Here is a 26,229-nt window from a genome sequence, read left to right as displayed (position 1 = left end):
GCAAAAATGCGCGTAGTAGTTGCATTTTTTTCATCAATATACCGTAATTTTAAAAAACAAAAATTAAAAAGAATCTTTTTTTTTAAATTGTCACCGTAATTTGCAAAGGCAGACAATCCACTAGATAATTAAGTTGGCAATTGGGATTCAAACACTGAATTTCTCGTGTCTACGAAACTCCTGGAAAAACCAGCTCTACATTCTACATAAAACAGATGTATAGTTGAATATGATGGTGAAAATGAATCCTCATAATGGAGATCAACTAAAACTGACTAAAAAAGAGTACAGAGATCTCCTAGATAATAGATTTGCATTAATGCATTTTCAAAAGAGTTGTTCAAGATGAAAACTGATATTCAAAATAACAAACAAGGACAAATATATATATATATAAAAGCAACTTAATTTGCAGGCCTCCTCTGCCTTCAATGTTCATATTCAACAACTTCATCTATCGGGATTCAGGCTTCTCTTTCGATTTGTGGTTGTTGAGTCTCGAGTGTGATAAAAGACAACATCAAATAAAGGTTTGATGCTGTTAACCAACACAAAGATACACACATCACCTTTTACCAAACTATTCTCCCTCGCAAATTTCGGCAATCCACCTTGGAATTTAGCTCTTCCAGCATATTGGCATAATTTGACAGACCATGTTCTTGCACCCGAAACCCGAAGGAAGACATAATTATTTGTCTACTTAAGATGTTCCTTAACAAACGTGGATGGCACATTCTGGAAAAAGAAATAAATAAATATAAGGAAAGACAATGATAAAACTCTGGAGAGAATGTTTATGATCTAATTTTCTCTGTAAAAGGAATGGGATGGCTCTATAGAAAGCTTACCATATTACGGTGATGGATATAACTGGTACGCATAGCAACCTTGAAAAAAGGGTGTTCGGATTTGAAAGCATCATCTCTTTGAAGAGCTATAGCAAATCCGCTTGCAGGGAAATCAACTTTTCCTATTGAAGAATATAACCAAACATTACTGGTTAGAACAGAACAAAATAAGGTTAACAAAATAGATGAATCTTTCTTTTTTCATGGACTTCTCAAACTTCATTTCATCATATTGAATGCTTCTTAGTCTGACTAAGTTTGATCTTGGTGTAATTCTACTTTACCACTTGAACTGGCTTTGTTTTTCTTGGGAGGCTGAGGACATGGCATTGGAGATTTCTCCTTTGTTCTTCTTGGGAAAGGTGTACAATTTTCTATAATTTCAACAGAATCGTTATCGGAATCGTCAGAAAGATAATCAGCATCACCAGACTCATCACCCGAGTCATCACTAGGATCATCATCTTCATTAGTTTCTTCTATCTCAGGCACTGTTTGTTCCCTATCATTGGGGCAATTTGCAGCTTCTATGTTGGGGAAAATGACAACATCAAATAAAGGCTTAACCTTATTGTCAATCAACTCAAAAACGCACACATCATTAACTTTCAAATTATTGTCAAGCACAAATTCCATCCAACCAGATAGGAATTGAGCTCTTCCTCCTCCATATTTCAAATTAACAGGCCAACTTCTCCGATCCAAAACTCGAAGGATAACCTCACCCGAATTCTTAATAGGATATAGGTTGTGAAACTCGGATGGCAACCACTGGAAAAGAAAAAAAAAATGGAAAGAAAAAAGAGAACAATAAGAAAATCTTTAAAGAGAGAGAACACTAATGATTGTTCCACTGATATAAGTAAAAGAATTTGTTATGGCCCAGCCAGCAAGCATGGTTGTCTATAGAAAGCTTACCAAAATGTACCCTGTGATATAAGAGGGCTTCATGGCAACAATGACAGAAAAAGGGTGTTGAGATTTGTAAGCATTAGCTCTCTGAAGAGCTATACCTTTTCCACTTTTAGGCAATGGACCGATACTCCCAAGACACCCGGGTGTTCGTTTTTCGAATCTTCGAGTGCTTGATGTGCTTCCACTGCCTAATTTAGCAGGATAATCATCTTTCCCTGTTAAAAGAATACAACAGGGTAGCAAACAAGAACATAATGTCAGAAAACACCACATGGTAATTATTAAGAACACGTAATCTATTAGTTTCATTTCCGATTTAGACTTCTGAAACATCAGTTTATAAAGTTGTGTAATTTCTTAGTTTAATTCTGCTTTACCTCTTGAACTTGTCCTGTTTTTCTTCTGAGGTCTGGGACAAGGCAATGAAGATTTCTTCCTCGTTTTTCTTGGGCAGGTTGAATCGTCTGGTTGTTCTTCTACAGAATCATCACTAGACTCTTCATGAAAATCATCGTCTGTATCATCAGTTTCTTCCATCTTCTGCTTTCTCAAAGGATAGTCAACCTCTGTGCAAGTTCTATCAAATATGCAAACATGGAATTTGGAATTCCCTTGATATCCAAAAACTAGCCAGTGACCTCTGTCCAGGGAGTAAAACTCAGAGAAGTCTGCCCAACCCTTGTCAAACCACACCTCACCATCCAATCTTCTGAGGTCTACTTTCCATGCTGAACCACTTCCACTTGGAAGCTCAAGAGATACTGGATTTGATAGATCATCCCCATATTTCATCACAAATTTCTTTGGAATCCTCTGCACCACAGAGATTGTGTCAAGTAACTGATCAAAACGTGAAAGAATCATCCGATTTTTTTTGTGTGGATAAAAAAAGAATCATCTCAGACGTCGCATAGCATAACAAGCATTTTTCACACATGTATGACTAAAAATATAAAGAGAGCGCGAGAAAGAGAGAGGTGCTTACAAGTTTTGCGTCACTGGAAGTGTTGCCCTTTAGAATGATCTTGAAAAAATGGGGAGTGGTAGGGGAAAATGTTGGCCAGTCATCAATTTCTTGGGGTAAAGAAGCCATAGCTGAACTTCTGTGGTATTGAGTTTCAAAGCTTTGGAAGTAGCCGTGGTTTACTTGAGTAATATGACGGTAAAGTAACGGAGTTAATGCAAGTCCAACTTTTTTTCCAACCTACCTGACACTTCATGTGATACTGTTATATTCTTTAGACCAAAAAAAAAAAATAACAAAAAAACTTGGCTCTTTAAAATTGAGGATAAATTCATTCCTTCTCTTTCTCAATATATATGGCACTTTTTTTTTGTCGAGAATATATGTGGCATTTTATTTTCAATTAAAAAAATCAATCATGTGCCAACGAAGTTTAATTCAATGAAAAATTATCTTGATTTATAAAATGATAATCTCAAGTTTGGACATCTATAACACCATGACAATGTATGTGATAAACCAATCACGCTTGCAGTACAAACCCAATGTTGTAACTATGTTGGTAGCAAATAAAAATAAAAATCTTTTGGAAAAGAAAATTTGGGAAGGTAAGAGCAAAAGTCCAATTAAGTTGGGAAACAAACCAATCAACTCAATCCTTGTCCTAGCCTTTATATCATGTCAGTGAAAGGACGTAAACTGGTGACTTTTTGAGTTGGGTTTGATTAGGTTGATGGAATGGAGCCAATAATATATGAAAGTAATTTAAAAGTGCTTGCTATATTCAGATCTGGGGAAAATGTTGTAGTAAATTCATCCGCCCGGGGCACATGGGATCATCTCCCATGAAGTTAGACATGACATTGACTGCCTTGAGAAGTACAAAAGAAGGGGCACCAGCTTAAGAAATTGGCTTCATAGATTCATTTTAGAATTTTGGCCCAAGCTCCAAACAGCCACTTCATTTCTCTCTCTCTCTCTCTCTTAGATTACAGACATCTTCCAGTTTAATTGAAGCTGGCAAGGGGAAAAAAAAGGACCAAAACTTACAAGCTTTCCACATCAAAGAGCCTGCTGAAGGAAAATCTTGAAGAAGCTTGGCGTGTCCACTGGAAAGGCAGCGCCTTTACCCTCTCTCCTGCTCCACACGAACCCAGTTTTAGTCTGGGAGAGTTGAAAGTAGTGTAGGCTCTGCTGCAAGGATGAACGTTTGAGCCCTTTTTTGTTGGAGAGAGAAGGACGTTGGAGGTCTTTAATTATGGAGAGATAAAGTCTTGGGTTTTTGTTGGAGAGAAGGGCTGTGAAAAGTAATTGTGGGTTCACTGGTAGTGGAGGAAGAACCTTTGGTTAATGACCTTCACTGGTTCTGATATAAAGTAATGAAGATAGGAAGCTTTTGAAACCCCATTTTTCTTCATCTTTTTTCATCTTTATTTAATTAAGAATTCTGGTTTAAGTGAAATTTGTGCAGTTAGGTAGCAAACGGATATGAATTAATGCAAACACACGATGTCTGCCTAGGAAACTTTATTTTATGCATCAAAATATAGTGTGTTGCACCTACAATAAATCCAGGATTGTACAACATCAGAAATATTTAACTACAAAGTGACTCCCAACTAGTATCCGGAGATCCTCTTTAACTACAGCAAATAGTGGTCCATTTACATAGCAAAATGTGATAACTGAGCTCTTTGCATCCCTCTTTAAATGACATAACTTTGCCTAATCAATTTCTGAAAATGTGAACTTTCAGTACAATGTCGTTTCTCTCGATGAGCTCAAACGTACAAACATCTCCTCTCCTCAAACAATTTTCCGTCGCAAATGCAGGCCAGCCACCAGAAAGTTTAGCTGATGATTCTTTAGTCCAACCAATCAAATTCACAGGCCACGATCTCTCTCTAACCTGAAGAGTCGCGGTTTGCTTCCTCAGTTTGACGAAACTCCGGGCAAACCTAATTGGCAGAGTCTTTAAAAAAAATGGAAAGCATGATATTAGACAATAAGAACAGTTTTGAAGAGAGAATACTGATTTATTATTTTTCTTAATATTTTTCACGCTACGGCCTTAAATTATTAGACTACGGAAATAGTTGTAACTTGTTTTTAGAAAGCTTACCAAAGGACCGTATGGGATGTACGATGGCTGCATGACAACAGTAAAAGAAGGGCTTACAGATTCAAAAGCAATAGCTCTCTGAAGAGCTATGGATTTTCCACATGTAGTTGATGCATGCATCCTCCCAACACGATCTTTGACCTCTGATGGTGCTAATGGAGATTTGTCCCTTGTTTTTGGGCAGGAGGGAAACGCGTCCAATGTTTCAACAGAATCATCATCTGATTCATCTTCCTCTGTTCAAGATTATAATAGGATTTATTGCAAACTAGAACATAATGAGACAAAACACAATAAGAACAAAATGTACATATTACTTACTTTTCATTTCTGATCTTGAGGAATCTGAGGCTTTGTTTCTCAGAGAAGTTTGAGTCTTTGTTGGTCTAAAGTTGATGTTGCATTCTGCTTTACCACATGTTCTCATTTTCTTGTGCGGCTGAGGACATGGCAATGGAGATTTCTCCCTTGCCTTTCTTGGGCAGGGTGGAAAACCATCCAAGATTTCTACAGAGTTATCATCTTCTTCTTCATAATCAGTTTCTTCCATTTCGGGCTTTGTTATGGCATATTCAACCTCAGTAGATGTTCTATCAAATATTAAAACATGGAAGTTTGAGTTCCCTTCGTATCCAAAGACTAGCCAATTACCGTAGTCAAGAGAGCAAAACTTGGAGAACTCCGGCCAACCCTTGTCAAACCAAACCCCACCATTGTTGCATCTTCTGAGTTCTATTTCCCATTCTGCACCATTTGGAAGTTTAAGATGTACTGGACTTGATAAATGTTCTCCATATTTCATCACAAACTTCATTGGAATTTTCTGCAGAACAGAACAAGTTAAAGCTTCAATAAAAATAACAAAAGAAATGAATATTTCAATAATCAGAAAACATTCTTAGCACAGAGAGAGAGAGAGAGAGAGAGAGATGCTTACAATTCTGATGTTTTTAGAAGTGTCATCTAGAATGATCTTGAAGAAGTGGGGTATGGGAGCTGAAGATGTTGGAGTGTCATGAAGAGAAGCCATGGCTGAATTAACTCAAAAGCTTGATTGAGAGATGTGTTCAAAATCAAAAGCTTGAATGAGTTTTATGGAAGCATGTTAGACGGAGTTGATATAGTCTAAGCTCGAAAAGGAATCTAATTATTTCAATCAACAGAAGGGCCATTACTTTTTTTTTTTTTAGGGAAAATGAAGAGTCAATACTTTAGTCAGTACTTATTACGACCCCATACTTGTTGATTGGTTTTTATTTATTTATTTATTCATGTCTTTAACTCTTCAATTATTATTTTCTTCTTTTGAGATATAGTTATTTCTTCATGTTTAAACAAAAAATATAAGTTATTTCTCCAATATTATCTGTGTGCCACTTATTTTTCTTCACTTTGGTTCATGATTAGTGGCATCAATATCTAGTCAAACCGATAAAATCGGTCGATTCAAATCGTAATTATCAATTTTGTTTGGTTTTGATGAAGAAAACAAAATATTTAAAATCGAACCGAACCATATATGATTTGATTTGGTTCGATTTTGAGCTCTTATTTTTATTTTACATGTGTAGCACTTTAATTACATAATAACAATATATGGATGTTGAATTTGAAATTTGATGGACCTTAGGAGTTAATGATATTTGAATTGTAGCTATATTAGTTATTGAAATTTAAAGTTTTATGACATGTTGAGTTTTAGGATGGTTTGATCCTATAGAAGGAAAAAAAAAAAAATGTAGCAAGTTATGAATTTTTTGTTGTAATTAGGCTAACAATGTTGAAAAATGCAAACGGGAAAGTTAATTGGGTTTAGACCTAAACCAGTCGAAGAAAACCGAATCAACCCGTCTTAAATTGGTTTAGTTTGGTTTAGTTTCCTCCATGATTTTTGTCAAAACCAACTGAACCAAATCATTATATTGTAATTAATTTGGCTACAATTTTGAAGTGAAACCGATCCAAATCAGATCATGCCCACCCTCTGTCGAGGAGAACATATCATGCCCACCCTCTGTTGAGGAGAACATTTTTACTTACCCATAATTGGTGTTTTGTAATAAATTTGGTCAAAATAAATTGTGCATGGTTAATGGCTGTACGGATGAGAATGTCCTTAGTAGTTAGATCCAAGCATTGTTATTTTGTCCCTTTTCATCGTGCACCTACCTAGGAATTAAGTTGATGGAAAGTTAAGACAAGATAATAATTCAAATAAACAAATTTTGTCTGTACAGAGTAGGGGTGGGCATCAATCGGGCTAAATTGACTAAATCAGCGAATCCAAATTATAATTATGGGTTTAGTTTGATTTTGATCAAGAAAAAGTCAAATGGTTTATCTTTACACTCATGGTTCTCATTTCCTTTTACTTCAACAATAATAACTCTTGTTGGCAACGAGGTCTAGCCCGATGAAAAGGGTCTTGACTTGTAGTCCAGCAGTCTTAGGTTCGAACCCATATAACATCTTGGTAATGTGTGTGTATGTGAGAAACTCTTACTTCCCTTGTAGCTATTAGTTGTATTTTATATATATATATATATATATACAAAGAACTTCCATTGAGGGATCCCTCAAATAAGCTTATTTGAGGGACACCCCTTGTAGGGCCCACTCCAGATTATATTATATATATATATATAATATAAAATATAAAATTATAAATAAAAAAAAAACCTTGCTGAAAAAATCTTTGTGATTAACAATCATTTCCTTTTATACGATGTATCAATAAGATTTTGACTAGAAACTTAAACGATAAGATAATGCACCTAAAACTCAAGATTTTGATAAGATCAGATACGCCAACACATCTCCTTTCTTTTTCAAGGTTATTAGCTATCGTAGGAGCTGCGCTATTATGATTTATGAAGAAGAAGCTCATCAAAACCCACGTGAGAATCTTTTGTCCCCTCAGCCAAACCACAAACGTCATTGACCAGATTACGAGTCTCGCAATATGTGCTAGCTAGCTGGTGTTTCCTTTTTTTGACCCACCAATCACCACAGCAGCATGCTAAGTAAAATATTACGGACAAGGAGCATTTACTGGGATGATGATGGCTTTGTATTTTTCCTGAATTTGGCATTTTGATTTTTACTTTTTATCCTGTTCATAATGTTCCAAAATATTGCAGAACCATATTATTAAAAAGTTCAACAACAAAAAATCATCTTCAAATATTCATAAAATTAAGTCACAAGTTATCCGAGAAGATAGCATAACATGATAATAAAAGAGGTCTTGCATATAAGCTGGAAACAACATATTACTCATAAGCTCAAACACACAGGCATCACCTTCTTCCAAATGACTGTCCTTCACAAATGCCCCCTAACCAAAATTGTGGAATCTTGTTCTTGGTCTCCCCTTGTATACAGTGATAATGCACTTGACTGCCCAAGATCTCTCATCATTTGAGATCTGCAGGGTCACATCTGATGAAACATCTCTTGCAAGTATGTGTTTGTTGGCAAAGGGTACACTTATTGGCTTCAAACAAAAGTGTACCCTTTACCAAACCAAAATAAGCAAACCAAATTTACCAAACCAAAATTGAAAAGAAAAGAAAAAAGTGTCCTGCTCATTGCTCTCCTAACCTCATTAGGGTTGCTTACCAGGTGAGTTGATAAGTATGATAGCTGCATTTTCATCACAAAAAAATGGATTGTTAGATTTGAAGCTTAAAGCTTTTGAGTATGCTAAATCTTCAAGTTCTGTCTTTGCAAAAGTTCTCAATGGAGCTTCTGATGCAGTAGACTTTCCTCCATGATCAGCACCTGTTTAGCTCCCATGATTCAAAACCATGACAAGTCACCAAAGAAAAGAAGAACCAAAAAAATATCATAACCAAATTTACAGAATTCTCTAAGGACTAGGTGAACTTACCATGAGTTCTTTTTTCCCTGTCATGCTTATTTCCTTGACCTTCAGTTTCACTACTTGGATTGGAATTGCCTTCAGCTTCATCATCAGTACTTGAACTGAAATAGTTCATCTCTAGAGTATTTCTCATGAAAATGCGAACTCTGAAATGGGAATGTTCCCCTCCATAATTGAAGAATAACAAGCAACCATGCTTTAGGGAGTAAAATTTCGCGAATTCTGGCCATCCCTTTTGCAGCCAAATCTCTCCGTTGCAGGGCCTAGTCAGTTTTACTGGCCAAACTGCACCATCTGGAACCTCAAGGAATATTTTGTCCGCCATTAAATCTCCATATTCCATCACAAGCATCTTTGGAATTTTCTACAATATTAAAAACTTCCTCAAATTAAGATATGTATTCATGTATAAATTTAAATATGTGCATGAAAAATAAATAAATAAAAAGGATACAAAGATCGGACTACTTGCGCCATGCAGCTGGTTAATTTCCTTTGAGTTTGAGTTACCCTTTGAAAACTAATTAAATTTAGTGTTAAAGAGTATAGCATTCTCTTTTTCTTTTAGATGAAAAAGGAAAACATGTTAAGGTCTAAAATTTATAACTAGAAAAGAAGACTGACCATGAGAATAAAGATGAAGAAAAAGCTAGCTAGGTTTCAACTTACAAGCTTCCCATCTTGAAGAGCCTGCTGAACGACAATCTTGAGGAAGCTTGGAAATGGAGTGCTCAATTGAAAGGCAGGGCCTTTGCCCTCTCTCCTGCTCCTAGAACTCATATGATCAAAGTTAATGAGACCCTTTGTTTTTCTGTTTTTGTTTTTGGGAGGCTTTCTACGCTATGGAGAGGGTGATTGATGATATATCCATTTGTGAAGACATCAGAGAAGATGGCTTATCAACCATGTGCAAATGCTGTGTTTTTATTTAAAATAATTAATGCAGATGTGGATGGGTTAGGAACTTAGGACCACATTGATCGAGACTTTTTTGATATGCAGACATAGATGTAGACTCTTTTTCTGTTTCTTTTCTTTTTTTCATATGAGCAAAGCTTGGCTCCTTAGGAGCTCCTCCTTAAAGCAAATGAAATTTTGACAAGCTTTTTCCTTTTCGTATTTGTTTCCCCTAACGTAGGTAGGTGAAGTCATAAGTATACATAGGCAAGGCTCAGTCCCATGAAACAAATACAAGTTGGGCTGTTGGCAAGGGTTACAATTGGTGACATCTCAAGTGCATTAGAAAGTTTCTTCGTTTTAATTGAAAGCATAATGGAGTCGATTTTGAGCTATAGAATTTGAATAAAGTGCTACTCTTATTTTAGTATATAATAATTAAGTTAATGTTTAAAGCAAATTGAGTTGTACAAAATTTTAAATAAATAAACTTTTAAAGGTATTGTGATCTTTTTTTTATAATTGTTTTTCCCCAAATTTTGTTTGTCGATAAGAGTAGTTGAGAGCATTATCCATTATTATTAGATCATTACCCGAGTCTCTATATATCCCCTTTTGAGTTTTTACTTTTTTAGAGTTATTACCTGTATAAAAAAATTTAGCATTTTCACATTTAATATTCATATTGTACATGTACGTACTTATTTTTCATGTTTATACACTTGCTTTTTACAAAATTTTCAATAATACACACAAATTCATGTATTATACTCATAATACTCAAATATTATTGAATAAAAATAAATTTTAATAAAATATACAAATACTAATTATTCACCAAGTAAATAATAATTAAAATGTAACTACTAATTAAAGTAATTAAAAAAAGGGAAATTCAAATTATGCTATTCAATGGGCGGCTATACTTTTAAAAAACTTCTAGAGTATAGCCGCGGGGCTCTACTCTTTTTACAAACTGCGGGTGCTTTGTTTTTATAACCGGTATAGCCGGGTGGCTATACCCCAGTTGGGTGAGTTCTTTAAAAAAAAAAAAAAAAAGAGAGAGAGAATAGCCGATCGGCTATACTCCGGAATATTTTTTTAATAAAAAAAGAGTATAGCCGAACGGCTTGACCCCGGATTTTTTTTAATAAAAATAAATAAATAAAAAGGACCCTAGTAAAGCCGGTCGGCTATACTCTTTTTTATTATAAAGAAAAAAATCTGGAGTATCGCCGAGTGGCTAAAAACACGCGCAAAGCGTATAGCCGCGCGGCTATATTATTTATTAAAAATAAATGGAAAAAAAGGACCCCAGTAATGTTTATTTAATTTATTCAATAAATTGTATAGCTGTGCAGCTATAATGTTTTTAACAAGTATCAGACGAGAGGAAGTGAAGAAAAGCAGAAAAGGTCTCAATGATTAAGTTACAAACTAAACCAGATCAGTTACAACTAAGCTTACACAGGCTTATATGGCATTGCCGACAACTTAATCTAATCTAACAATGAGCACACATGGGAACCATGAACTAAGTCTGAAACTTTCTTGTAACGACACAAAAACCTGTCATGTCTACTTCACATTAAGCAATCTAGAGCTTCCCTGTTTATTAAAGTCCTAGACTAAGAAAGAAAAAGTCCTATATGTAGTGCAAAGCATGTACATATATATAGTTAAAGAGAGACAATTGGGCTAGCTTACAAGTTTTTGGTCTCTGGAATTCTTGTCTATGATCATGTTTAAAAAATGGGGAGTTGTAGCAGAAAAGTTTGGGCGAAGAGAAGGAGCCATTGAGTTGAGTTGAGATGAGATGTATGTTCACAGACAAGACTTCCAGGGATTAAAAAATAAAAGCTTTGAGTTGAGATGTATGTTCAAAATGAAGACCTGTGGCTTCATTTTTATGGTGGATTTGTTCTCTGTTGTATTCATTTAGTTGCATGTGTGCCATCTCACCTAAAGTGAAGTACCGTGGCAGGGTGTTATGAAGGCTCTGCCAACCACAAACACTTAACATGAAAGAGGAAAAGCTTGTAGGGTTGTAGGAAATTGGGATTGGACTCATTGGACAAATGTGGATATATATATATATATATTTATTATAGAAAATTGTGGAGATCGAAGAAAAAGCTGTGCCAACTTGCCAAGTGACTTCACAAGTATGATTTTGTTTGAATTGTTTACCACACCAAATGGTTTTCGGGATATTGCATTATGAGCAGATTGAGGCTAGTACTATACCATTGCCAAACAAGGCATAAACTTTTCAGAAAAGCAGAGGAATGACATGATGCAGAAAAACACCACCCATCAGCTCTTTGTGAAGTCCAAATACAGCTGTACAACATTGGCAAAAAAATGGTAGAGGAAAATGCCAATTTTGACAAGATGTTTTTAGGTGCTTAACAAAGCATTATAGCCAAACAAAACAAAGAACATGCAAGAAAAGGGTAGAGATGTAATAATCAACATCTAAATACATCCAGACAGACTTTTAAGTAGTTACCAGTCACAAGTTCACAACAAAAGATGAAAGCATATAACTTGTTAAAGAGAGGTCTTGCACATGAGCTAAAAATAATCAGAGTCATAATCTTCCATGCACTACTGTGGGTGGGATCAGTCAAACTTGATCTTTATCTCGGAATATGCGAACTCTGAGTTTAATTTTAGGAGCCTTTTCTATCAACTCAAACACACAAGCATCCCCTTCTTCCAGTTGATTGTCCCTCACAAATGCTTGCCAGCCATGATTATCTAATCTTGCACATAACCGACAACCGTACACATTGATCAAGCACCTCACAGACCAAGTTTTCTTATCAGAAATCTGTAGGGTCACATTGCATTCGCCATCTGAAAGGATATGTTTCATGACAAAAGGATGGCGAGATGCTCTGAAAACATCAGAGAAGATAAACATAGCCAAAAGGGAGTTATTAGTTACATATATGCTGAGAGATTATTCAAAATGTGTTGATCTTTGAAGGAGTCCATTGTGCCAAATTCGTGTCTCTCATCATACAAATGGAGTTGTTGGGGACCAAAAAATAAAATAAACAAAGCTTACCAAGTGATTTAGAACATATGATGGTTGCATACTGATCACAGTAAATGGATTGTCGTATTTGAAACTGCTAGCTTTGGCAAAGGCTCTACCTTTCAAACTTTCAAGTTTAACAGTTCTCAAATCAACCCCTGATGATTTGTGTGAAGCAGTCTTTCCTCCATCACCACCTGTTTTATTATTCCAAAGACTCAATTTCATCGTGACAAGTCCCAAAAGAAAGAGAAACATTCCAAAAGCATTATTCCTTATGAGCACTCACACAAACAGAACCAAATTTCCATATATACCAACCAAATTCTTTATGGAAACTAGGTGAACCTACCACGCGTCCTCTTTTCTCCTTCAGTTTGATCACGACTTGTGTTAGAATTGCCTTCAGTATCGTCACTTGAACTGTTATACTCCATCTCTAAAGTATTCTTTCTAAAAATGCGAAGCTGGAAATGGGAACATTTCCCTGCATAGCTGAACACCAAGAAGCATCCATCTTCTAGGGAGTAAGACTTTGCGAATTCTGGCCAGCCCCTTCCTAACCAAATCTCGCGATCACGCCTAGTCCATTCAATGGGCCAAATTGATCCATCTGGAACTTCAAAGTACGCTGTGTCTGCCATATAATCTCTATACGTATGCACAGCAATAATTGGAATTTCCTGTAATTAATAGTGCCCTCAAATTTAAGCTGTGCATGCAAGTTTATAGGGTAGCATATAGAAACACAAGACATATGACATGAACAAATAAAACCATGAAAATATCAATGGACGTTATTCAGCAGCTGGTTTGAGTTAATTTCAAATGGAGAACAAGATGGATATAAGAAGAGGTGCATGAAGAAATCATTATATGAAGCAACTTGAAAATAAAAGATGAGAAATATCAACACAAGGTTTCAACTTTAAACTGACAGACTAAAGCTAAACTGAGAAAATGAAGCAAAGTTATCAACTTACGAGCTTCCCATCTTGAAGTGTCCTTCCCAAGACAATCTTAAAGAAGCTTGGAGCATTCATCAGAGAGGCAGGGGACTCGGGTGAGTTTGAATAATCCATCTCACCATTTAAGTTGTCTTCTTCTTTAACACTTGAACCGAAATAATCTGTCTCTAAAGGAGACCTCATGAAAATCCTTACTTGGAAATGAGAATGATTCCCTTCATAGCTGAAGAGCAATACGTAGCCAAAGGCTAGTGAGTAAAAATCTGCGAAGTTTGACCAGCCCTGTTGTAACCAAACCTGGCCATTACGCTTTGTCAGTTCTATAGGCCATACCTCGCTATTCGGAACCTTGAGAAAGACTGTGTCTCCTAGACAATCTCCATACTTCGTCACAACACTCTCTGGAAATTTCTGTAAATGAATAACTTCCTCCGAGTAAGATATCCAGAGCTATAGGGTTTAGCTTTAGCATATAACAATAAGGTACTTAGTAATATGAATAAATAAAAGAAGGAAAGTATTCAACTTACAAGAACATCCTTTGACAAGACTATCTTGAAGAAGCTCCGAGAGTCCACAGGAAAGGCAAGGCCTTTGCCATGTCGACTAGATGAACCCATTGGAGCTGAGAGAGAGTTGAGAGCTAGCGTAGGTGTTGTGCTGCAAAAAGAGAGAGTTGAGAGAAACAGGCTTTGCTTGCAGCGATAGGAGGAGGTAATTGTTCAAATGCTATATTTGAACAAACCATTTCACCATTGGATCTTTTTTATATGATCTCAACCGTTTATTATTTCATATTTTTCTTCTGTGTTTTAGTTTTGTTGAAACATTTTATCTTATATTTATTTGGTTACTTGAATGTTTCTGTGTGATCCACAGGTCTTTGGAAGTCATGAATACACATAGCTGTAGCCATATGTGTCAAACAAAGGACTCGCCAACAATATGAAGACTACGTACAACATGCTTTACAAGCATAAATTTTCACCATTATATGTCAGTATGCAAGACAAACCAGAGACTTTGTTTAAATGTTCTTTGCCTCTTTCTGTTTTGAGTTACAATGCTTTTTCTGTCTTCGTATTTTTGGATTACCATTCTTATATAAAGAGTAGAGTTGGGGGGCAAAGTTTTATATATATATATATATATATATATATATTGAGCTTTAGTAAATGCAGCCTATTATCAGAATTGCAGGATAGTATTAATAAATGCAGCAGAGGTTTTATTATCTGCCAATGCGAGCTTGGAGATGTAAGATGCGATTTTTCATTATAGGTAGAGATTTAAATCTTTGTGTATCATCCAAACAGCTTTTTTGGGGAGTCAGAATTCAAGATTGGCAGATTCAATCAAACCCACAAACTGATCATGAGATGCTTTACAAATTACAAAGCAGAAAGTTTTCACCAAAATGTTGCTAAGCTAGCTAGATATCCTAATATATGCCAGCATGCTTTGCCTTTTTGAATTTGTTTCTGTTTTGGAGGTGGGTTGGCACTTGTCAGATATGAGGTTTTTGTTTGGGCTTCGGCCTTCCACAATACCAAAAGATGAAAAAAAAAAAAAAAGGTGATTTAAACTATGATGGGCAGTATATAGGGGAAGGTGTGGAGCGTAGGAGGGAAGAAAGAAAAAGAAACTATTTTTCCTAAAATCCTTTTTCTAAAGTTTGATAAGAGTAACCAAGAACATAGCATCACATGTCTTAAGAGAGGTTTCACATAAGCTGCTGGGAACATAATCAACACAAAACCTACACTAACATTACGTGTTGTTTAATGCATCAGCCTGCATCTTTAGCTCGGTATATATGCCAACCTTTGATGTAACTTCACGGCCCTTTTCTATCAGCTCAAACACACATGCATCCCCTAATCTCAGGCGATTCTCTCACACAAATGCTCTCCATCCACCACAGATTCTTGCCTGTGTCTCGACTTGGCACTTAGCAGGCCAAATTCTCCCATTGAATCCTGTAGGTTTATATTGCAAACGCCTTTTGCCCAGAAATGTTGCTTGCGAAAGGATGCAGATAGTTTCTGCAAAAATCACCACCAAAAAAAGGGGTTATTAATGAATCAAAACAGGGGTTATTATTACTTATGCTGAGAGATTGGTTTAATACTGTTGCTCCCTAAAGGATCACTCACTAATTTATACTCCATACAAACTGGGATAGTGTGATCTTTTTTTATTTTATAATTATTTTTCCCCGATTTTTGTTTATCGATAAGAGTATTTTAGAGCATTATTCATTACTATTAGGTCATTACTCGGGTCTCTATTGTCCCCTTTTGAGTTTTTACTTTTTCTTGAGTTATTACCCGTATAAAGAATTAAGCATTTTCACGTTTAATATTTGTATTGTACATGTACATATATATTTTTCATGTTCAATACACTTATTTTTTACAAAATTTTCAATAATACACAACAAAATTTACATATTATTCACAAAATACTCGCATATTATTGAATAAAAAATTATTATAATATTTACATACTAATTTTTCACCAATAATTAAAACATAACAACTAACTAAAGTCTTTTAAAAAGAGAAATTAAGATTATGCTATTCAATGGGTCTAGCCGGGCGGCTATAAGTTAAAAAAGAGTATAGCCGTACGGCTTTGCTGGGGTCTTCATATCGATTGCTAACATGCGTCCATGGCCTAAAGAATAGAAGTTGAGGAACAGCAACCAGTCAACTCGATTACTCATCAATGGTCAATTTATCCAATTTACCAGGATTGTTCATATGCTTTTAATTTTGAAAAAAAAACACTTAGGCCTAATTTATTTATACCAATTTTAGTGAAATCTCCAATATAGATAAAAACATGCATGTTTTAAGCTGGGCATGAATCTAGACACCACAGATGCTAGACAGTACAAATACATGTGCTTGTAGAATGAATTACAAACCGAAATTTAGATAAAATAAACAAAATAAAATCCCATTTTGCTAACCAAAATTCAATCACTAGAAACTAAGTGATCTTTTTTTGGACAGTGATGAGCCCCTAAAAATAAAATAAAAACCATTAGAGAAAGGAGTCACTTGTTCAAAAGGAAATCATTTTAGAATTTTGGCCCGGCTCCACAAAACTCAGGGCCAGCTCTGGCTTTACGACTTGAACTTGTTCTCTTTTTCTTTTGAGCTAGTGGTGCTGGAGAACTCTCCTCTGTATTTGGGCAAGGTGGAAAATCATCCAAGATTTCAACTGAATCATCTTCATGATCACTTTTAGTCGATGGATGCATCCTCCAGGTGTTTGTTTTTGGAATCTTCTCGTGCTAGACGTGCCTCCACCACCTTTTTTCGCAAGAAAACCATCTTTACCTGTAAAAAGATTACCATAAGATATTAGAAGCAAGAACAGAATGGCAGAAAAGAATACTTTGCATTCAATTGACTTCTCAAATATCATTTCAAAAGGTTGAGAGTTTCTTGGTCTAATAAAAAAATGGAACCACATTGTGTAAGTTGATGTTGGTGATTTTGTTAGTTTGATAGGGCAGATAATCTCATGAGCAAATTCGGTATGGAAAGAAAGCAGAAATTAAAAAACCACAAAAGGACTGATACATCTTGCAATTAGAGGAAGGAGTCTGGCTTATCCAATTGGTTAACTGACTTGCATACACAAAAAAGAAACAATATTAAGTCTTAAAGAACAATTGCTAAGGACCTTTCACCAGATTTTCAAGATCTTTTCACAACCCTTGTTTTTCTTGGGGGTGGAAACTTGTCCAATATTTCAACAGAATCGTCACTGGAATCATCACTGGAATCATCACCAAAATCATCACTTGAATCGTCACTCGAATCACCGTCTTCATTATCAGTTTCTTCCATCGTAGGTACTGTTTGTTCCCCATCATTGGTGCATTTGAACCTTCTCCAGAGCGGAAAATGACAACATCAAATAAAGGTATACCGCTGTTGGAAATCGACACAAAAACACACACATCACCAATTTTCAAATGATTGTCACGCACAACGTCCATTCAACCATGCCCGAATGTGGTCCTTCCTTTACCACAGTTCAAATCAACAGACCAAGTTCTCCCATTCAAAACTTGAAGGATGACTTCACAGGAATGATTAATAGGATGTAGCTTGTGAAACTTGGATGGCAACCACTGAAACAAAGAAGCAAACCAAAGAAAAGAAAGTCAGAAAATGTTTGATGACGGAGAATATTAATGATTAGTCTACTGAAATAAGTAAAGAGAATTGGTAATGGCTCAGCAGGTTGTCTATAGAATGCTTACCAAACTTCAATTATTTATGTAATTGGGTCTCATGGAAACAATAAAAGAAGAAGGGTTCTGCGATTTGAGAGCATTAGCTCTATCAAGAGCTGTAGCTTTTCCAGTTCGATTGCCAGATGTGCCTCCACCACCTTTTTTGGTTAGAAAATCATGTCTCCCTGTGAAAATATACAATAAAGGATATTATAAGAAAGAATAGAATATCAGAAAACACAATAAGGTAATAAAATAGAATCATATAAGTTCTTTTCTTTTCACTTCTGATTTAGAACAATGCGACCCATTTTGTAAGTTGGTGTTGATTTCTGCTTTACCACTTGAACTCTTCTGCATTTCTTGTGAGGCCAAGGACAAGACAATGTAGATTTCTCCCTTGTTTTCCTTTGGCAGGGTGGAAAATCAAACATTTCCACGGAATTCTCATCAGAATCTTCAAAAGAGACATCACGAAAACCATCACGAGAATCATCATCGCATTGAGTTTCTTCCATCTGGGCCATTGTTAATGGATAGTAAACTCTGTGCAACTTCCATCAAATATGCAAACACGGAATTTGGAATTCCCTTCATATCCAAAAACTAGCCAGTGACCCAAGTCTAGAGAATAAAACTTGGAGAACCCTGGCCAACCTTTGACAAGCCAAACCTCACCATCCCATCTTCTAAGTTCTATTTTCCACTCTGAACCACTTGGGAGCTTCAGATACACTGGATTTGACAGACCATCAACATATTCCATCACAAATTTCTCTAGAATCCCCTGCACAATAGAAACAAGTCAAGTAACTGACCATAATGCATAAATTACCTCCGGATCTTTTTGTAGCTAAGGGATGAAACATCTAACACGCATTACCAATTGAAACTCCATCTACACACACACAGAGAGAGAGAGAGAGAGAGAGAGAGAGAGAGGTGCTTACAAGTTTTCTGTCTCTAGAACTGTTGTCTAGAATGATTTTGAAAAAATGGGGAGTGGTAGGTGAAAATGTTGGGCAGGCCATAGAAGAACTTCAAAACTTTGTCTCCAATTTGTGGAAGAATCTTAAGAAAGCCATAGTTACTTGAAATATTGGAAGTATACAGGAGCAAAAGTAAAGTCCAATTAAATTGGTATCCAGTATAATCACTGCAAAAAAAACCCAAATTGCTACTCACAAACACAATTCTTACGCTTGTTCTCAAATTTCAAAGTTATATCTTAGTGCCAGGAAAAGAATGTAAATGGAAAAGTTTGAATATCACCAGTTACCCACTTCACAATTTTACAACGTATATCTTACTTTTCAAAATAAATAAATGGTTTTTGTTATAAATGAAATTCTCATTTTTATCCTTCTTCTCCCAATCCTAGCAACAGCCATGGAAACTAAACAGCCACTTCGGAGTCAAATGGGAGTTGATGGGAGTCGAAGAATCGTACAATCTCTTGGCTAACCTTTCCTCAGTCTCAGCTACTGGAATACTAGATCCATCCATCTCTCTTCTCTCTCTCTTAGATTACAAGACATCTACCAGTTTAATTGAAAACAAAAAAACAAAAACCCAAGAATCTCTATTTCTGGGCGACTATGAAGCTGGCAAGGGGAAAAAAAAGACCAAAACTTACAAAGCTTTCCACCTCAAAGATCCAGCTGAAGGAAAATCTTGTAAGAAGCTTAGCGTGTCCACTGGAAAGGCAGCACCTTTACCCTCTCTCCTGCTCCACACGAACCCAGTTTTAGTTTCAGAGAGTTGAAAGTAGTGTAGGCTCTGCTGCGAGGATGAACGTTTGAGCCCTTTTTTGTTGGAGAGAGGACGTTGGAGGTCTTTAATTATAGAGAGGAAAAGTCTTGGGTTTTTGTTGGAGAGAAGGGCTGTGAAAAGTAATTGTGGGTTACTGGTAGTGGAGGAAGGACCTTTGGTTAATGACCTTCACTGGTTGTGATATAAAGTTAGTATATTTTACAATAATGAAGATAGGAAGTATTCTATTTGGTGTACTTATGCAATATTCTATTTATGGAGTATAGCCGGGCGGCTATACTTTTGAAATATTCTATTTATGGTGTATAGCCGCGCGGCTAAACTATTTTCACAAAAAAGGCGCCGAGCTCTGGGTGGGTCCTTTTTAAAAAATAGTATAGCCGCGCGGCTATACTGCGGATTTTTTATTATTAAAAAGTGTAGCCGGTTTTTATAAATAGTCTAGCCGGCCGGCTATACTCCGGATATTTTTATAAAAACGAGTATAGCCGTGCGGCTATACGCTTTTACAAAGATACGTGCTGGGCGGGTCTTCTTTTTTTTATTTATTTAATATGTATATATAAAGTATAGCCGCTGGGCCATACCCCAGATTTTTTTATTATAAAAAAGAGTATAGCCGCACGGCTATACGCCGGACTTTTTAATTATAAAAAATAGCATTATCCATTACTATTAGGGTATTACACGAGTCTCTATTGTTCTCTTTTGAATTTTTACTTTTTCAGAGTTATTATTCATATAAAGAATTTAGTATTTTCAATAATACACACAAAATTCATATATTATTCACAAAATACTCACATATTATTGAATAAAAAATATTATAATATTTAAATACTAATTATTTACTAAATAAATAATGATTAAAGCATAAAAAATAACTAAAGTATGTAAAAAAGAGAAGTACATAGTATGCTATTCAATGGGTATAGCCGCGCCGCCATACATAAAAAAAAATCTATTTATAGAGTATAGCGACACAGCAATACTCTTTTCACAAAAACACGAGTATCCTTCTTATAAAAAAATAAAAAAAGATTTTTAAATCGTATAGCCGCTCGGCTATACTCTTTAAAAATATTGTAACAATGTAGATGCCCGGCTATACTGGGGTTCTTTTTATTTTTATTTTTTAATAAATAATATAGTCGCGGGACTATACTCTTTAAAAATCTACTCCAATCCTTTATATATATATAATTATTTTTCCCTGATTTTCGCTTTTCGATAAGAGTAATTTAGAGCATTATCCATTACTATTAAGTCATTGTCCGAGTTTCTATTGTCTATTTTTTATTTTTTACTTTTTCAGAGTTCATTTTTTCACACACATACTCTATTGAGACCATACTTTATGAATATAGAATTACCTTGAATATATTAACTAGTTATCTATATAAAGATAACATATGATTATGGAGAGATTTGTTGGTGTCATTGTTAATTCATAAGTTTATCTTTCCCAACAAGCGATGAGAGAGATAACTTTATGAGTGTATATAAATGTTTTTTGAAGTCATTTTCAGTGATATGTAAAGACCTCAATAGAAAATTAAACCAAGCAAAAGGACCCTAGTGAAAACCATACCAAACTAAATAAATTCTCAATTCTCCGTTTGGAGGAGAGGAATTCTCCCACATTTGCGGGCAAAATTGATAAAATTGGAACTTATAAATTGACCGTTGTACTTGTAGACAAATGGTCGAACTAAACAGACCCATTTTCGTAATTTGGCTTCACATAAAATCCCCAACGTAGATCCCTCGCCACCACATTAACCCCCACCACCATGCGCCACCTCTTAAAACCCCTACGCCATAACTGCCGTCGCCTGCGGTGGGCCCACCACAGGGCCCAGAAGGCGGCAGCGAGCCCATCACCGCCGCCGAGACCACCACGGCCGCCTCCGAAGCCCGAGAGCTTAACCTTCCACGACCACTCGTGGGAGGACCCGTACAGCTGGATGTCGAAGCTCAACGACAAGGTGGCGATGCGCCACCTGGACATGTACATGGAGCAAGAGGAGAAGTACACTGAGGCCACCATGTCCGGCACCGATCGCCTCCAGAGCAAGCTCCAGTCCGAGATGGCCTCTCGCTTCGCCTCCGACCTCTCCACTCCTCCCCTTCGCTGGGGCCCGTGGTATGAACCGTAATTATCGCTTCAACTTCGTCCCTTTTTGGTTGTTTCAGCTGATTGAGAATTGTGAAGACAGGTTGTACTATCGGCGTGTGGAGGAAGGAAAGCAATTCCCGGTGCTCTGTCGCAGACTCGCAAGTTTAAACGACGAGTTCATTTCGCATAAATCGCCTTCTGCTGGATTTGATTTCACTTCGGGGAAGAGAATTGAGCAGAAGCTCCTTGATTACAATCGAGAAGCCCAAAGATTCGGAGGTAAATTTTTACTTTTTAAATAATTTATAAATTTAAAGGCTATATTTTTTTTTGTTTTTGGATTTATTTGTTCTATTTAATTTTGTGTAGGTTATGCTTACGAAGAGTTATCAGAAGTATCTCCAGATCATCGGTTTATAGCTTACACAATGTATGATAAGGAGAGTGATTTCTTTAAGTTATCTGTTAGGAATTTGAATTCTGGTGCATTGTGTAGTAAGCCTCAAGCAGATCGTGTCTCGGGCTTGGCTTGGGCTAAAGACGGTCAGGCATTGCTTTATGTTGTTACTGATCAAAACATGCGGCCATGTAGGTCTGTAATTTGCGAAATTTTTACAATTTATGTGTGTTATTTTGTTAAACCAAAATGAAATGTTGTTAATTTTAAGCTTTTGATCAATCAGGATATATTGTAGCATGATTGGATCGACCGATGATGACTTTTTGATTCTAGAAGAACCGGATGAAAATGTTTATGTTAACATTCGACACACCAAAGATTTCCGGTTTGTGACTGTACATACTTTCTCTACCGCATCTTCCAAGGTATTGCTTTGAAAATGACTTTGTGATCAGAGCATCCATTTTGTTTCAAGTGATATAGTAATTGTGACTTCTTTTTAGGTTTTTTTGATAAATGCAGCTGATCCATTGTCCGGGGTGAACTTAGTTTGGGAGTGTGAAGGTATATCTCATGGCATACTTGAGCATCACCAAGGATATCTTTATCTGTTTACGGATGCTGCCAAAGAGGGCCAGTCGGTTGATTACCATTATCTTCTTCGTAGTCATTTAGATTCTTCTTCCAGTCCAAGAACATGGGAGGTCTGTGGCTTAACTGTGCATTATGTGTTTCTTAATCAATCTTTATTTTTTGGATTTTGAAGTTTTCTGCTTTTGACTGTTTGTCATTCTCTGCATGCAACTATAGCTCATTTCTCTTTTTTAGTCCTTTATCTGTGTATGGCTTTCAAATGGATGGTTTGAGTAGAAATGTTTTGTTTTCAAGTATGAGCATTTAAGTTGGATTTCTGTTTTTATCTGCTTGATTTTTCTTGTTTACTCTGGATAGTTACTCCAAGACAATAATTTACTGCCCTTATTTACTGCAGAGTGTATTTACTGATGACCCGGATTGGGTTGTTGAGGATCTTGATTTCAGTCATACACACTTGGTAGTTACTTTAAGGGAAGGGAGAAACTTTAGACTTTGTTCCGTCACTTTACCTTTGCCTGCTGGGAAGGTAGGTTAACAACACCAACTTCTTTGGGGTATGTGCATAATGCATTGTCAACAACAATTTCAATGTGAAAGTATTTCGAACATGCTCTTCAATTCTATTGTTCTCATATTTTTCACCTCATGCTGTATCAGGGACCAGTTCATCTAAAGGAGCTTCACCCACAATTCCTGCCTCTTCCAAAATATGTTTCGCAAATTTCACCTGGACCAAATTATGACTACCATTCATCAAAGATGCGCTTTACAATATCATCACCTGTGGTATGTCAGTTACGATGATCACTTCCTTCTAAAAATTGCTGCAGGATTATTCCATAGCTATATGCTTTCATAATGTGCTTTTCGTTATACCAGAGAAATGTTAAATGTCATGACTGTAATTTGAGCCTCTGCCTTTTCTAAATGGGTTGTGTAAAGTAATCCTCTCCCAAAAGACTGATCTCAAAATTTTGATCACCTGCCCAGCTTGGTTTAGAATTCATGATTATTTGAAGGTCAAGGTTTTCACTTTACGCATTAAGACCATTAAGCACAATATGCATCCTTCTGCTTTATGATTACTGAATTTGTAGCACAGATAGCACCCTCCTAAATAGGACAGAAAATATGATGTTTCATAATTGTTCTTCAAATTAGTTTTGATTTGTCTCTCTATTTCAGATTATGAACCCAATCTTCTGAACTTTTCACAGATGCCTGATGCTGTGGTTGATTATGACCTGTCAAATGGAGAGTGGAATATCGTTCAACAGCAGAATATTCTTCACGAGAGAACACGGGTTTTGTATGGAACAGCTTCTTCAGCAAGCATCAACGAGGAAACCTTAAATTCAAAAACTTCTAATCCTTCAAATGAAGTCAACTCTGATGATGATCAGTTGTGGAATGGTCTTTCTGAGTTTTATGCTTGTGAACAGTATAATGTCGCCTCTTATGACGGAGTTTTGCTTCCCTTGACTGTTGTATACTCTCGCAAGAACAAGAAAGAGGATCAGAACCCTGGATTGCTTCATGTCCATGGAACTTACGGTGAGCTACTTGACAAACGGTGGCGCAGTGAGTTGAAAAGCCTTCTTGGTCGTGGTTGGATCATTGCATATGCTGATGTTAGGTCTGGTGTCATAAATCTATTTCTAAGTTATTTTTGGCTTAATCCTACTAATTAAACTTGGTAAAGGAGATGCCTTTTTTTTTTCTGTGGGGTTGAGGGGCATTTTTGCATCTATTGCATTGCAAAACTCACGTGTTTTTTCTCCTTCCTAAAGAGCCTTGTGATTGCCTACTAACAATGTTTGTTTGGATAATATTTCTAGAGGCGGAGGAGGTGGAGGTAAGAAGTGGCACCATGATGGAAGACGTACAAAGAAGATTAATTCCATCAAAGATTATATCTCATGTGCGAATTTCCTTGTTGACAAAGAAATTGTGCATGAAAACAAGCTTGCTGGTTGGGGTTATAGTGCTGGAGGACTCGTGGTTGCTTCGGCCATCAATCAATCCCCGCATTTATTTAAGGCTGCAATTTTGAAGGTAAACATGGATCTTGATCTGCTTTTGGGTTTTACATGTCTTTTGGGTTTCTCATTTAGTTATTGTTGTATAGTTTTGATGTGCTTTGCTTTGGTTAAATGGAGTTGTTCTTTCTAATCAGGAGTCTAAATTGTTTTGGCTTCTCAGCATGAAGAGAACCTCATCCTATTCTCTTAACAACTTTAATTTTGTGTTCTTTTGCCAAAAGAAACAGTAAACTAATACTTGGGAACTGGCATTTGCAAGTATATGTCTGTAAGGAGGCATTAAGTTTTTTCTTTTGGATAAAAGAAATACATAGTTGTGCTGAATTATAAATATTTTGTTTGTAACTTAATCCATTTGCTCGGTCCATCAGGTTCCATTTTTAGATCCAACAAACACTCTTCTCTATCCCATTTTACCGCTTACAGCAGCCGACTATGAAGAGTTTGGATATCCTGGGGACATTGCTGATTTTCACGCTATACGTGACTATTCTCCTTATGACAATATTCAGAAGGATGTTCTTTATCCAGCTGTCATGGTATCCTCATCTTTCAATACACGGTAATTTTTCAAATATACTTTTGTTAGTTTTCAACTCTTATGCGGGAAAGGATGTGAAATATGGTATCTCACAAGATTGAGAAGCAGCTTTTCATAGCTCAGAAAAATGGAAAATGTTGGCCCCGTTCATGATCTTTTTGTTTGAGATGTTTCAGATTTGGAGTTTGGGAAGCTGCAAAATGGGTCGCACGGGTTCGTGAGCTTACAATTTATGACCAAAAACGTCCGATACTGCTTAATTTAACAACTGATATAGTGGAGGAAAACCGGTACCTACAGTGCAAGGAGTCGGCTCTGGAGTCTGCATTTCTTATAAAGGTGATGGAATCATAGTTTTCATTATACCTCCCCATTCTGTTACTGAATCTGTTGATCAGCAACTCAGAAGCTAGCCGTTGGAATTTGGAAATATGCATCACTTCCAGAATCAATTTGAAATTGTTACATCCTTCAGCTGCCAACCACGATCCAATCAGGGGCAAAAACTATAGGTTTTATATTCATTTTGGATCCCCCTTTTGATCACGGTAGGTCTCCATATGTAAAGTCTTGTTTGGTAATGCAAATGACCAAATACAGAAGAATATTCTTTGGTGCCTGAATTAGACACTCAAATTATAGTACATGTTGCTTTCAACTGTTGTGATCAATTAGTTTGTTACCTACATGTCAATGTACCAGATTGGTTAATTAAATACAAGGTAGGATAAGGAAGATGTCCTTATCCTCTTTATCTTACATTATTAATTTAAAGAAGCTTTCTGATTGCAATACTTTCATTTATCGTTACACCTTTTGATTCTGATGGCGACTTTGACCGGCACTATCT

At 36.2% G+C, this 26,229-nt stretch overlaps 5 protein-coding genes and 1 pseudogene across 9 annotated transcripts; 1 reads left to right on the top strand and 5 right to left on the bottom strand.

Annotated features, from left to right (window-relative positions):
• Positions 368 to 2,859, bottom strand: LOC18770018 (B3 domain-containing transcription factor VRN1). Its single transcript, XM_020568819.1, has 6 exons — positions 2,752 to 2,859; positions 2,144 to 2,579; positions 1,770 to 1,981; positions 1,136 to 1,622; positions 852 to 973; positions 368 to 738 (listed from the first exon to the last, which is right to left on the bottom strand). The coding sequence occupies exons 1-6, from the start codon at positions 2,857 to 2,859 to the stop codon at positions 700 to 702; spliced, it is 1,404 nt and encodes a 467-aa protein (XP_020424408.1). The 3' UTR covers positions 368 to 699.
• Positions 4,460 to 5,882, bottom strand: LOC18771487 (B3 domain-containing transcription factor VRN1). The gene is made up of 4 exons (XM_007202923.1): positions 5,790 to 5,882; positions 5,174 to 5,675; positions 4,853 to 5,088; positions 4,460 to 4,702 (listed from the first exon to the last, which is right to left on the bottom strand). Exons 1-4 carry the CDS (start codon positions 5,880 to 5,882, stop codon positions 4,460 to 4,462), a joined length of 1,074 nt encoding a protein of 357 aa, XP_007202985.1.
• LOC18770971 (B3 domain-containing transcription factor VRN1) lies at positions 8,142 to 9,829 on the bottom strand. Of its 2 annotated transcripts, XM_020568823.1 has the most exons (4): positions 9,408 to 9,829; positions 8,745 to 9,102; positions 8,474 to 8,635; positions 8,142 to 8,279 (listed from the first exon to the last, which is right to left on the bottom strand). In XM_020568823.1, exons 1-4 carry the CDS (start codon positions 9,516 to 9,518, stop codon positions 8,269 to 8,271), a joined length of 642 nt encoding a protein of 213 aa, XP_020424412.1. In that variant the 5' UTR covers positions 9,519 to 9,829; the 3' UTR covers positions 8,142 to 8,268. The 2 variants fall into 2 exon arrangements, with proteins under 2 accessions (XP_020424412.1, XP_020424411.1); XM_020568822.1 differs by lacking the exon at positions 8,142 to 8,279 and having other exon boundaries at positions 8,374 to 8,635.
• LOC18770471 (B3 domain-containing protein Os12g0591400) lies at positions 12,086 to 14,297 on the bottom strand. 2 transcript variants are annotated; one of them, XM_020568820.1, is made up of 5 exons: positions 14,180 to 14,297; positions 13,665 to 14,060; positions 13,034 to 13,364; positions 12,712 to 12,878; positions 12,086 to 12,538 (listed from the first exon to the last, which is right to left on the bottom strand). In XM_020568820.1, the coding sequence occupies exons 1-5, from the start codon at positions 14,267 to 14,269 to the stop codon at positions 12,464 to 12,466; spliced, it is 1,059 nt and encodes a 352-aa protein (XP_020424409.1). In that variant the 5' UTR covers positions 14,270 to 14,297; the 3' UTR covers positions 12,086 to 12,463. The 2 variants fall into 2 exon arrangements, with proteins under 2 accessions (XP_020424409.1, XP_020424410.1); XM_020568821.1 differs by having other exon boundaries at positions 12,801 to 12,878.
• On the bottom strand, positions 16,486 to 19,802 carry LOC18770820 (annotated as a pseudogene).
• On the top strand, positions 21,259 to 26,173 carry LOC18770264 (protease 2). 3 transcript variants are annotated; one of them, XM_020569254.1, is made up of 12 exons: positions 21,376 to 21,826; positions 21,900 to 22,078; positions 22,169 to 22,229; positions 22,296 to 22,391; positions 22,483 to 22,624; positions 22,703 to 22,903; positions 23,191 to 23,322; positions 23,454 to 23,582; positions 24,014 to 24,432; positions 24,635 to 24,851; positions 25,210 to 25,400; positions 25,556 to 26,173. In XM_020569254.1, the coding sequence occupies exons 1-12, from the start codon at positions 21,474 to 21,476 to the stop codon at positions 25,731 to 25,733; spliced, it is 2,298 nt and encodes a 765-aa protein (XP_020424843.1). In that variant the 5' UTR covers positions 21,376 to 21,473; the 3' UTR covers positions 25,734 to 26,173. The 3 variants fall into 3 exon arrangements, 2 of the variants coding, with proteins under 2 accessions (XP_020424843.1, XP_007203790.1); XR_002272679.1 differs by having other exon boundaries at positions 21,259 to 21,826; positions 22,169 to 22,391; positions 24,014 to 24,350; positions 25,556 to 25,661; XM_007203728.2 differs by having other exon boundaries at positions 22,169 to 22,391.

This window comes from Prunus persica, chromosome G7, assembly GCF_000346465.2.
Source record: "Prunus persica cultivar Lovell chromosome G7, Prunus_persica_NCBIv2, whole genome shotgun sequence".
NCBI classification, from domain to species: Eukaryota; Viridiplantae; Streptophyta; class Magnoliopsida; order Rosales; family Rosaceae; genus Prunus; species Prunus persica.
This window is presented reverse-complemented; position numbering and strand designations above follow the sequence as displayed.